The sequence below is a fragment of the Guillardia theta genome (assembly GCF_000315625.1).
Source record: "Guillardia theta CCMP2712 unplaced genomic scaffold GUITHscaffold_118, whole genome shotgun sequence".
NCBI lineage: Eukaryota > Cryptophyceae > Pyrenomonadales > Geminigeraceae > Guillardia > Guillardia theta.
Window position 1 is genome coordinate 161286 of NW_005434556.1, and position 12008 is coordinate 173293.

The window sequence follows — 12008 nt, forward strand, 5'->3', positions numbered from 1 at the left end:
ACCCGTTACTTGCCTCGAAGCAGCAGCAGGAGTCTTTGAATTCTTTTCAGCTTTTCTGACCGCAATCTGACTTGTCATTCAGATTGCTGACCTGCGATCTCAACATTGCAGATGAAATCTACAAGTCAACAACATCTGATGCTATAGAGTGTAAATATCCCGAACAATGCTGCTGCTGCTGCTGCTACTGCTGCTGCTAATCTTTCAGAACATCCTGCGCAACCTTCCCCTTTCTTGAGATTTTCTCGTCCACCGCGTCCTCGGCCTCATCCTTCTTGCCACTAGCAATCATCATCATCATCCTCATCCTCATCCTCATCCTCATCCTCATCCTCATCCTCATCCTCATCCTCATCCTCATCCTCATCCTCATCCTCATCCTCATCATCATCATCGTCATCGTCATCGTCGTCATCATCATCATCATCATCTTTCCATCTTCTCTTCGCTCCTCGTCGCTGCTTGTTGTCCTTGACACGTGAAGTGACATGACAAGGGTCAATCACATGCGATGAAGACGCGAGATAGTCGCGAGGACGAGGACAAGGCTCCTTCTTCTCTTGCTGATCTCCATCGCATCTCGTCCTCTCCTCTCCTTCACTTGGATCATCCGCACTGTCCTCCCCATCAAACTGGCGGATCTATAACTCACCGTAGAAGACTTTCACAAAGTCCCGCATCTCTCTCCTCTCCTCTCCTCTCCTCTCCTCTCCTCTCCTCTCCTCTCCTCGAACGAGGCAGCAGGAGGGAAGGGAGATGCTGGCGTGAAGCTTGTGAAGCGCTTGTAGCATGAAAGGCTGGAAGAGGTGTCGATAGGTTGTGAGATGAGCTTGTAGGATCATTGCAGTGCTGATGTGAGTGGAGATGTCGTATGATGCAAGATAGGATGATCTCAGACTCAGTGAGTAAGGTACTGTTGTGAGTGCAGCGAGGGATGCTTGAGAGCGTTTACAGGAGATGAGAGATGTTTGTTGGATGTTTAATGTGTTGATGTGAGTTTGTTGTGTGTAACAAAAACCGTCACCGAGCGAGGACTGGGAGCTTTTCTCAGAAGCTATGTTACAGATCATACATGAAGTGGCAGGAAAGGATCGCAAAGACATGAGTTTCAATGATTCTGTTCAAACTTCGTCACCTTGAGATTCTATCAATTCGTCTAGCTGTTGGTATGCTGTGGTAACAAACAGACGGGACTAGCGATCTACTGAGATCTATGGATGTACTAGATGTTGTCTGCTACGTAACATAGATGGGTAGTCAGACAACAACTGGAGTACACCATTGCAGCGCTTTATTGCAGCCATTCGAGAACAATCTTTCCATTGTCTTGTATGATTGCATTCTGCTCAAACCTTTTCATTGCAGAGGAGACAAGGTCTCCTGCACCAAGCTTTCTCATCAGACTCTGCAAATAACAAGACATGAGTTATAAAATACTAAGAAAAACAATCACCTTGCTTTCTTTTGAACTGAAACAAGCAAGAAGATTTAAAGCCGCTTGTAGCAAATCCTCGCTGGACAAGAAAGCCTTCATGGCTGCGAGCACGGCCTCGATGCCCCCGAGCCCCGCGATCTTGACCTTGTTGTCGTCGTTGGCAGCAAGCCTCATCAGCGCCCCGCACGCCTGCTGCTGTAGGGGCTGGCTGGCGGGATGTGCACGCATGGCTGCGAGCACGGCCTCGATGCCCCCGAGCCCCGCGATCTTGACAGAGTTGTCGGCGTTGGCAGCAAGCCTTAAAAGCGCCCCGCACGCGAGCTCCTGTACAAGCTGGCTGGCGGGATGTGCTTGCAAGGCTGCGAGCACGGCCTCGATGCCCCCGAGCCCTGCGATCTTGACCTGGTTGTCGGCGTTGGCAGCAAGCCTCATCAGCGCCCCGCACGCCTGCTCCTGTACGGACTGGCTGGAGGGATGCTTGCGCATGGCTGCGAGCACGGCCTCGATGCCCCCGAGCCCCGCGATCTTGACAGAGTTGTCGTCGATGAAAGCAAGCCTCATCAGCGCCCCGCACGCCTGCTGCTGTACGAGCTGGCTGGCGGGATGTGCACGCATGGCTGCGAGCACGGCCTCGATGCCCCCGAGCCCCGCGATCTTGACAGAGTTGTCGGCGTTGACAGCAAGCCACAACAGCGCCCTGCACGCGTGCTGCTGTACGGACTGGCTGGCGGGATGCTTGCGCATGGCTGCGAGCACGGCCTCGATGCCCTTCACGAACATGCTGGCGGGATGTGCTTGCATGGCTGCGAGCACGGCCTCGATGCCCCCGAGCCCCGCGATTTTGGCCGAGATGTCGGCGTTGGCAGCCAGGCTCAACAGCGCCCCGCACGCGAGCTCCTGTACAAGCTGGCTGGCGGGATGTGCACTCATGGCTGCGAGCACTGCCTCGCTGCCCCCGAGCCCCGCGATCTTGGCACGGTTGTCGGCGTTGGCAGCCAGGCTCATCAGCGCCCCGCACGCCTGCTGCTGTACAAGCTGGCTGGCGGGATGTGCACTCATGGCTGCGAGCACGGCCTCGATGCCCCCGAGCCCCGCGATCTTGACACGGTTGTCGGCGTTGGCAGCCAGATTAGCTAGCGCCCCGCACGCCTGCTGCTGTACAAGCTGGCTGTCAGGATGCTTGCGCATGGCTGCGAGCACGGCCTCGACCATGTTGTCGGCGTTGACATCCAGGCTCCATAGCGCCCCGCACGCCTGCTCCTGTACGGACTGGCTGGCGGGATGCTTGCGCATGGCTGCGAGCACGGCCTCGATGCCCCCGAGCCCCGCGATCTTGGCCGAGATGTCGGCGTTGGCAGCCAGGCTCAATACCGCGCCGCACGCGTGCTGCTGTACAAGCTGGCTGGCGGGATGTGCTTGCATGGCTGCGAGCACGGCCTCGATGCCCCCGAGCCCTGCGATCTTGACAGAGTTGTCGGCGTTGATAGCAAGGATCATCAGCGCCCCGCACGCCTGCTCCTGTACATCCTGGCTGGCGGGATGCTTGCGCATGGCTGCGAGCACGGCCTCGATGCCCCCGAGCCCCGCGATCTTGACAGAGTTGTCGGCGTTGGCAGCCAGGTTCCGTAGCGCCCCGCACGCCTCATCCTGTACATCCTGGCTGGCGGGATGCTTGCGCATGGCTGCGAGCACGGCCTCGATGCCCCCGAGCCCCGCGATCTTGACGTTGTTGTAGGCGTGGGCAGCCAGCCTCAACAGCGCCCCGCACGCCTGCTGATGTACGAGCTGGCTGGCGGGATGTGCGCGCATGGCTGCGAGCACGGCCTCGATGCCCCCGAGCCCCGCGATCTTGACAACGATGACAGCGTTGGCAGCAAGGTTCCATAGCGCCCCGCACGCCTGCTCCTGTACATCCTGGCTGGCGGGATGTGCTTGCATGGCTGCGAGCACGGCCTCGATGCCCCCGAGCCCCGCGATCTTGACAGAGTTGTCGTCGTTGGCAGCAAGGATCATCAGCGCCCCGCACGCGTGCTGCTGTACATCCTGGCTGGCGGGATGTGCACGCATGGCTGCAAGCACGGCCTCGATGCCCCCGAGCCCCGCGATCTTGACCTGGTTGTTGTCGTTGACAGCCAGGCTCCATAGCGCCCCGCATGCCTCATCCTGTACGAACTGGCTGGCAGGATGTGCGCGCATGGCTGCGAGCACGGCCTCGATGCCCCCGAGCCCCGCGATCTTGACACGGTTGTCGGCGTTGGCAGCCAGATTAGCTAGCGCCCCGCACGCCTGCTCCTGTACATCCTGGCTGGCGGGATGTGCACGCATGGCTGCGAGCACGGCCTCGATGCCCCCGAGCCCCGCGATCTTGACCTTGTTGTCGGAGATGCAAACCAGGCTCATCAGCGCCCCGCATGCCTCATCCTGTACATCTTGGCTGGCGGGATGTGCACGCATGGCTGCGAGCACGGCCTCGATGCCCCCGAGCCCCGCGATCTTGACACGGTTATCGTCGTGGATAGCAAGGTTCCATAGCGCCCCGCACGCCTGCTGCTGTACAAGCTGGCTGGCGGGATGCTTGCGCATGGCTGCGAGCACGGCCTCGATGCCCCCGAGCCCTGCGATCTTGGCACGGTTGTCGGCGTTGGCAGCAAAGCTCCATAGCGCCCCGCACGCCTGCTGATGTACGGATAGGCTGGCGGGATGTGCACGCATGGCTGCGAGCACGGCCTCGATGCCCCCGAGCCCCGCGATCTTGGCACGGTTGTCGGCGTTGGCAGCCAGATTAGCTAGCGCCCCGCACGCCTGCTGCTGTGCAAGCTGGCTGGCGGGATGTGCTTGCATGGCTGCGAGCACGGCCTCGATGCCCCCGAGCCCTGCGATCTTGACCTTGTTGTTGTCGTTGCGAGTCAGGCTCATCAGCGCCCCGCACGAGTGCTCCTGTACGGACTGGCTGGCGGGATGCTTGCGCATGGCTGCGAGCACGGCCTCGATGCCCCCGAGCCCCGCGATCTTGACCTTGTTGTCGTCGTTGGCAGCCAGGTTCCATAGCGCCCCGCACGCCTGCTGATGTACGAGCTGGCTGGCGGGATGTGCACGCATGGCTGCGAGCACGGCCTCGCTGCCCCCGAGCCCCGCAATCTTGACACGGTTGTCGGCGTTGGCAGCCAGGTTCCATAGCGCCCCGCACGCCTGCTCCTGTACATCCTGGCTGGCGGGATGTGCTTGCATGGCTGCGAGCACGGCCTCGATGCCCCCGAGCCCCGCGATCTTGACAGAGTTGTCGTCGTTGGCAGCAAGGATCATCAGCGCCCCGCACGCGTGCTGCTGTACATCCTGGCTGGCGGGATGTGCACGCATGGCTGCAAGCACGGCCTCGATGCCCCCGAGCCCCGCGATCTTGACCTGGTTGTTGTCGTTGACAGCCAGGCTCCATAGCGCCCCGCATGCCTCATCCTGTACGAACTGGCTGGCAGGATGTGCGCGCATGGCTGCTGAGCACGGCCTCGATGCCCCCGAGCCCCGCGATCTTGACACGGTTGTCGGCGTTGGCAGCCAGATTAGCTAGCGCCCCGCACGCCTGCTCCTGTACGGACTGGCTGGCAGGATGTGCACGCATGGCTGCGAGCACGGCCTCGATGCCCCCGAGCCCCGCGATCTTGACCTTGTTGTCGGCGTTGACAGCCAGGCTCCCCAGCGCCCCGCACGCGTGCTGCTGTAGGGGCTGGCTGGCGGGATGCTTGCGCATGGCTGCGAGCACGGCCTCGATGCCCCCGAGCCCTGCGATCTTGACACGGTTGTCGGCGTTGACAGCCAGGTTCCATAGCGCCCCGCATGCCTCATCCTGTACATCCTGGCTGGCGGGATGTGCACGCATGGCTGCGAGCACGGCCTCGATGCCCCCGAGCCCCGCGATCTTGACAGAGTTGTCGGCGTTGGCAGCCAGGTTCCATAGCGCCCCGCACGCCTGCTGCTGTAGGGGCTGGCTGGCGGGATGTGCACGCATGGCTGCGAGCACGGCCTCGATGCCCCCGAGCCCCGCAATCTTGACACGGTTGTCGGCGTTGGCAGCCAGGTTCATCAGCGCCCCGCACGCCTGCTGCTGTAGGGGCTGGCTGGCAGGATGTGCACGCATGGCTGCGAGCACGGCCTCGATCCCTTTGTGCTTTTCAATTTCGACTCTTGATTTGTCGTTGGACTCTGCCAGGTCTCCCAGTATTTCGCATGCGTACATCTGTACATCCTTTCTCAATTGATGTGCCTTCACAATCTTCTTTCCCATTGCTCTTATGACAAGCTCTATTCCTCTTCGTTTCATCTCGCCCTTGTTTCCAGGTCTTTGCAGCTCCTTCAAGATTCTCACGATCTCCTCTGCGCTGCTCGCTTGCTCCAGTTGGTCTATCATGTGCTGTTTTGCCATGGAGCTGCTCGAGGTCTGGTTGGATGGCGACACATGGCTGGATTTCCTTTTTGAGCTTTTCGATTCTTCAACACCTGCAGCACCCGAGTCTGACTTGTTTGCGTGAAGCTCCTTCTTCTGAGCCAATCCAACACCTCCTGATTCAGCTCCCAGCTTCGCCATACTTGCCTCTGTTGGTGCTACAGCATTCCTACCAGCCTCGCAAGCTGCTGTATCGATTTTGTCACCGTCTTGATCTTCATCATGACGTTCAAATCCTTCTGTCTTTACTTTCTTTCGCTGAGGACCTTCGTCTCCTGGTGGTCGATCGTGAGTGTCTTGCCGTCTGCTCCATGTGATCACATCGCTTGACACCCGAGCCAGCAGGTGACTCCCAGGGCATGCAAACCGAGACAAGTCCTTGACATTCGCATGCAGCGAGAGGTTCCGACCCATCCAGTAGTACAGCTTCTTGGCGAACTTGATCGCGTCCTCGTCTGCTACTGCTGCCTCGTGCCCGATCACAAAGTCCACATGCTTGATCAGCTCCTGCGCTACGACGCCCGACCAGCACAAGTTGAGCACCACCAGACGCAGCTTCTTGCTCCCCTTGACCACGTGACTCAGAGACCTTGCAAGCTGCTCAGCGGAGATGCTCTTGCCTCCTATCTCGATGTTGCCGCTCTCGGTGCCATGGCAGGCCAGGTGGAGGATGACGGGCTGATGATCGTCAATCTCACACATGAGGTCTCCGAAGTCCCGGTAGAAGCTCGACTCAAAGCTCATGCTCTCAGCAAACTTGATGAACGCCGCGTCTCCTTTGAGGCGAGCTCCTTTCATAAACTCCTCTCTGATCTCCTCAACATCCAAGTCGCTGCGCTCCTTCGCGTCGGCGAAGAAGAGGACCTTGTGAGGGAGGTCGGATGAGAAGAGAGGGTCGTTGGTATCGTCTGCTACATGGTCGAGCTGCTGGTCCTTGCAGCAGACGCAGATCTTGCTGAGCGTACTTGTCATGGTCTGTCAGGTCATGGGGGAGGAAGAGGAGGGAAGGCGCTAGTGCGTCAAAATTGCCATGAGCTCCTGCCGCGATGACCTCTGAGCATGGGCAGCGGCTCTCACGAGCGCCAATCAAATATATACATACTAGAGAAGCGGAGGATGAAGGGGAAAGAGGAGGAGGGAGAAGATTGGGAAGACTAGCTAGAGAGAGCAAGACAAGACGAGAGGAAGAGATCAAGACAAGACGAGAGGAAGAGATCAAGACAAGACGAGAGGAAGAGATCAAGACAAGACGAGAGGAAGAGATCAAGACAAGACGAGAGGAAGAGATCAAGACAAGACGAGAGGAAGAGATCAAAACAAGACGAGAGGAAGAGATCAAGACAAGACGAGAGGAAGAGATCAAGACAAGACGAGAGGAAGAGATCAAGACAAGACGAGAGGAAGAGATCAAGACAAGACGAGAGGAAGAGATCAAGACAAGACGAGAGGAAGAGATCAAGACAAGACGAGAGGAAGAGATCAAGACAAGACGAGAGGAAGAGATCAAGACAAGACGAGAGGATGAGAGCGGGAGGGAGGCGAGAGGAACAGAGAGAGGAGCAGAGAGAGGAACAGAGAGAGGAACAGAGAGGAACGGAGAGAGGAACAGGAGACTGGTGTATGAGGGGGTCTATCAATAGGGATTCGAAGGGGTAGTTAGAGTTAAAGTAGGGGGTGGGGGTCATTCCGGAGAATCATTCCTAGCAGGGTGACCCCACCTATGACTCATCAGCAATGAGGGGCCACCCCCACTCCCCTGCCCGGGGCCCGCCGATCGGATGGCCGCGTGACACTGAGACTGGGGCGGCCGGCAGGTAAACCCCGGCATGTTTGGAAATGGGTCGGCGAGCGACCGTACCGTCCGATGCTGCCGTGCGACGAGGAGCCGCAGGAAGTTCCTCAGGAGGTTGCGACGAGGAGCCGCAGGAGGTTGCGACGAGGAGCCGCAGGAGGAGCCGCAGGAGGCTCCTCGGGAACCAGGGAGGGGAGGAGGAGGAGGAGGAAAGTCGGTTGGGGGGAGGAGCGGAAAGATCAGGGTCGTTCATTAGCAGGGAGGCCTCGGGCTATCCTGGTGAGGACAACAGGATGATGGATCATGCCGTCCTCCTCTATGATGTAGTTGAACTGATCGCCCGAAGCTTCAGCCCTCGCACCGTAGAGTTGATCTGATGAGGAAGTGAGAAGGACGAGGAGGAGGAGAGGGAGGAGGAGAGGGGGGAGGAGAGGGAGGCGGCGGCGGTGGAGAGATTGAGGGGAAGGAGGGGCAGAGAAGAGGAAGGAGTGGGGGGACGATGCAGCGGAGGAAGTGAAGTGAGTGAGCGAGGAAGGAGGATTCGGACCTGCTGGGCAGCAAAGTTGAGAGGTTGGATGTCGTAGCTGGTGATGCTCTTGGTTGTCGTTCCTCCTGCAAAGCCAACGATGAGGAACAGAGAAAGAGACGAGAAGGAGGAGAGGAGAGGAGAGGAGAGGAGAGGAGATGAGAGAGGAGAGGAGAGGGGAGGAGAGGAGAGGAGAGGAGAGAGAGAGGACAGGAGAGGAGATGATAGAGGGAGAAGAGAGGAGAAGAGAGGAGAAGAGAGGAGAGAGGAGAGAAGAGAGGAGAGGAGAGGGGAGGGGAGAGGGGAGAAGAGAGGAGAGGAGAGGGGAGAGGGGAGAGGAGAGGAGAGAAGTACGAAGCTGCTCGCCTAAGAATGTATGTGATGTGATGAAAATCTCATCGATGTCGCGGGGAATGACCTGCAAACCTTTAGAGAAGCGCTTGCCTTGCTGCTGCTGCTGTCCTAGCTCCCCTCCTACTCCCGCGCTCCTGCTCCTGCGATCCACCTGCTTCCCTGCTCTTGTCTTCGCCTAGAACTTCCGCCTTTCTCACCTCAATCTTCACGATGTGATGATCCGCGTGCCATTTCACCATCCACGTGAAGACTGGAGCTGCTGTTAGCGAGAGAACGGAACGAGACAAAAGCAACAAGAGCGATGTTGACATGCAAGTTGATACATAACATGTCCAAGAATGCATGTTGATACGTTACATGTTCGGAACATGTCACACAACATCTTAAACATTGATCTATCAGATGTTGATAGCTCGAAATTCTCACATTCTTTCACAAGCATCATCGTGAACAGAACATTTCTCACCTATTGAAATCCCTCCTCCCAACAGAATCCACCATTTACTCATCAACAAACTTGCCCCTAAGACATTGACATCCATATTGAGCAAGTTGATTATTGAAATGCTGTGACAAATCTCAGTCATCGAAACTTCCTTGCTTTTCCCCTCCACTTTCCCTTTCTCCCTCCTCTTTCCCTCCCTCCTCCATTCTCCATCCTTTCACCCTCCTCCTTCCTGCCGCCTCCCCCCCCCCCGGGTTCTCCTCACCTCCCCCACAGTCCAATCTGTCCAAGTCCGACTGTGGAGAGAGCAGCAAAGAACAATGTGCGAGGCTGCCTGCGTAAACATCAGGGCTCAATATTTTTATCATCATCATCATCATCATCATCATCATCATCCACATCATCATTCTCTCCATGATCATCATCTCCATCCTCCTCCTCCTCCTCCTCCTCTCCATCATCATCATCCTCCTCTCCATCATCATCATCATCATATCATTCTCATCATCATCTTGATCATCCTCCTCTTCGTCGTGCTCTTCCTCCTCCTCTCCATCATCATCATCTCAATCCTCATTCTCCTCATCATCGTTATCGCAGCATCTTCTTACTCATAGATGCATGTCTTCACACCGACGGGAATGTGCATAGTCGGGTTCTTCTTCGTGTAGTCTGCCCTACCCTTGCTTGCCTTCTTGGACATCCAACGAACATGCGCAAGGGCCTGCCCTCCTGCTCCTGCTCCTGCTCCTGCTCCTGCTCCTGCTCCTCCTATCAGCATCGCCATGCTGCCCACTGTCGTTCTGCTCCTCAGGCCCCACAGGCTCGAGGAGGCCGGCATGATCGGATGCAACCTAGAGTAGGACAGGCTCCGGAGCATGCCCGGCAGATAGTGGGCGCTGAACGAGGAAGAGCAGGGACGGCGAGAGAGGACGAGACGGGCCCACCCCCTCGCATTGGCAGCCAGCATCGTGCTTGCCTGACATGACAATCAGGAGGAAAAAGGACACAAAAAGGACGAGGCAAGAATGAAACCGTCCAATGCTTCTGATCAACCAACTTGAAACTTCCATCTCATCGACCCTCACCTATACACATCCTGATCACTTGACCGATCTACCACTCCATCACCTGCAGAGTTTGCTCCAACTTTCGTCTACATCTTGGCTGAGGTCTCTGCTTTTCTGAAGATCCTCTTTTCTCGCTCGCCTGCTTCTTTCTCAAACCCATCCTCCTGTCCCGCAACCGCCTGCCTGCTGCCTGATATTCCTTTTTCTCTCGTCCTCGTCCTCGTCCTCGTCCTCGTCCTCGTCCTCGTCCTCCCATGTTCCCAGCATCAAGATCCTCGGCATTGTTTTCGTAGAGTAACTAAAACTTGCACTACATCATATTTAATACTTCTATAGTAAACCACCACCTAGTATCGATATACATTGTATATTAAAGAAAATTATTCCCATCTTTAATAATAAATGATTTTATTTTGCCTTTCTGGTATAACAGCAAAAACTAGTTTTCAATGTTGCTATTGAGTCAGCAAGGATGATATTATATATGATATTGTAAATTTTTAATTGACTAAATTTACATACCAGGTTTTAAAAGTTCGCCCCGTCATAAAGCGGATGCTCTGGAAGCCCAGTACCCCCACCCTTTCCAGAAACATGCACCCCTGTATTGTGTACCCCTACCTACCAATTTGCTCTACCTCCCTTTGTTTGCTCTGTAAAACCAAGTCAGAATACAACCCAGATAATACCCCCACCCCTATTATTCACATCACCCTACCCCTACAAAATGTATTAGGACCCCACCCCCTTTATATGTTCCCCCCTTCCTTGTTCCAGTCGTACAGCGCGTTATGGCCTCCTCCCTTCTCCTGCTTGTCAGCGTCGGGAGCGCAGGAGCGTTCCTGGCTCCCTCCCCCCTCTCCCCCATCTCCTCCTCCTCCCTCTCTAATGCCGCCATCTCCTCCTCCCTCCCCTCCTTCTCCTCCTCGCCCTCCAGGTCCGTTTGCGGCGGTCTGTACATGGCCAAGGGCAAGGGAGTTCCTATCAACATGAGGGGAGAGATGCAGAAACGTGCTCAGATGGAGCAGGTGAGGCAGCAGATGATGGGAGACGACAGCGATGGCCTTCCTGTCTTCAACGTCTTCGTCCGCAGCAAGAGGGCCGGCATCTGGTACCCTGCCGGCACCCTCAAGGGAGACGCCCGCTCTAAGTCTCTGGTGGAGGCCTGGAGGGACAACTCGCTCTTCCTCAAGGACCAGTACAAGGTGAGCCCATGCACATGCCAGCAGTCCTCCCCTCTTGCTCGCTCCTGCTGCCGCCGCTCCTTCCTCCCCTTGCTCGCTCCCTCATTGGTTTGTTGATCTTGTTGAACCTTGCAACTGCAACTGTTTCTTCCTCCGCTCTCTCTCCCGCACCCGCTCCTCCCCGCTCTCCTCCTCCTCTCTACCCATGTTCTCCTCATGGCTCTTCTCCTTCCCTCTCCTCCTCTCTCCTCATCTTCTCCTCTCTGACCATAGCGCAGTCGACCCTGGACAAGGGCATGGCCAAGTCACTCTTCGAGTCCAAGGACAAGTTTGTGGAGTCGGTCATCAAGATGTATCCTCAGCTCAAGAACTCGCGCGGAGAGCTGGAGTTCGGGTACAGGGTCAGGATCCCCGGACTGGAGGAGAAGATGAAGGCGGAGGGTAGAGAGGAGGAGCTCAAGGTGAGAGGAGTGGGAGGGAGGCGAGAGGTGGAGGATGGGGAGGTGGAGGCGGGAGGTGGAGGAGGCAGGTGGAGGAGGTGGCAGGTGGAGGTGGAGGAAGATGTAGGAGATAGAAACGCGTTCAAGGTGGAGAGTGAGCAAAGGAGGAGGAGAAGGAGATGGAAGAGGAGGAGGAGGAGATGGAAGAGGAGGAGGATATGGAAGAGGAGGAGGACGATATTGTTGTTGATGCACCTTCTGCTGACTTGTTGCTGGCAGACCTCTCTTCTCGAAGAGAACATGACGAAGGGATTCCTTGAGAAC

General features: G+C 56.8%; 3 protein-coding genes across 3 annotated transcripts; 1 reads left to right on the forward strand and 2 right to left on the reverse strand.

The window, feature by feature from the left end:
- Window positions 1-2689: 2689 nt before the first annotated feature.
- On the reverse strand, window positions 2690-4930 carry GUITHDRAFT_60892 (hypothetical protein; the record flags this gene model as incomplete). The annotated part of the gene is made up of 2 exons (XM_005822838.1): window positions 2690-3541; window positions 4676-4930. Coding segments are annotated over 2 exons (1107 nt in total), but the record flags the coding sequence as incomplete, so codon positions are not given.
- Window positions 4931-7898: 2968 nt separating this feature from the next.
- GUITHDRAFT_165859 (hypothetical protein) lies at window positions 7899-9970 on the reverse strand. Its single transcript, XM_005822839.1, has 7 exons — window positions 9602-9970; window positions 9256-9324; window positions 9012-9112; window positions 8743-8795; window positions 8558-8609; window positions 8213-8277; window positions 7899-8038 (listed from the first exon to the last, which is right to left on the reverse strand). Exons 1-7 carry the CDS (start codon window positions 9958-9960, stop codon window positions 7982-7984), a joined length of 756 nt encoding a protein of 251 aa, XP_005822896.1. The 5' UTR covers window positions 9961-9970; the 3' UTR covers window positions 7899-7981.
- A 1049-nt stretch (window positions 9971-11019) lies between these two features.
- Window positions 11020-12004, forward strand: GUITHDRAFT_117950 (hypothetical protein; the record flags this gene model as incomplete). Its single annotated transcript, XM_005822840.1, has 3 exons — window positions 11020-11265; window positions 11523-11685; window positions 11964-12004. 3 exons carry the CDS (start codon window positions 11020-11022, stop codon window positions 12002-12004), a joined length of 450 nt encoding a protein of 149 aa, XP_005822897.1.
- Between the last annotated feature and the right edge of the window lie 4 nt (window positions 12005-12008).

Coding starts and splice junctions, on each gene's coding strand:
- GUITHDRAFT_165859 (XM_005822839.1), bottom strand. CDS start 9,960: ATGCTGGCTGCCAATGCGAGGGGGTGGGCCCGTCTCGTCCTCTCTCGC. Junction 9,113..9,255: donor CAGATTGGACTGTGGGGGAG/GTGAGGAGAACC, acceptor GATTTGTCACAG/CATTTCAATAATCAACTTGC. Junction 8,610..8,742: donor ATCACATCGTGAAGATTGAG/GTGAGAAAGGCG, acceptor AAAGGTTTGCAG/GTCATTCCCCGCGACATCGA.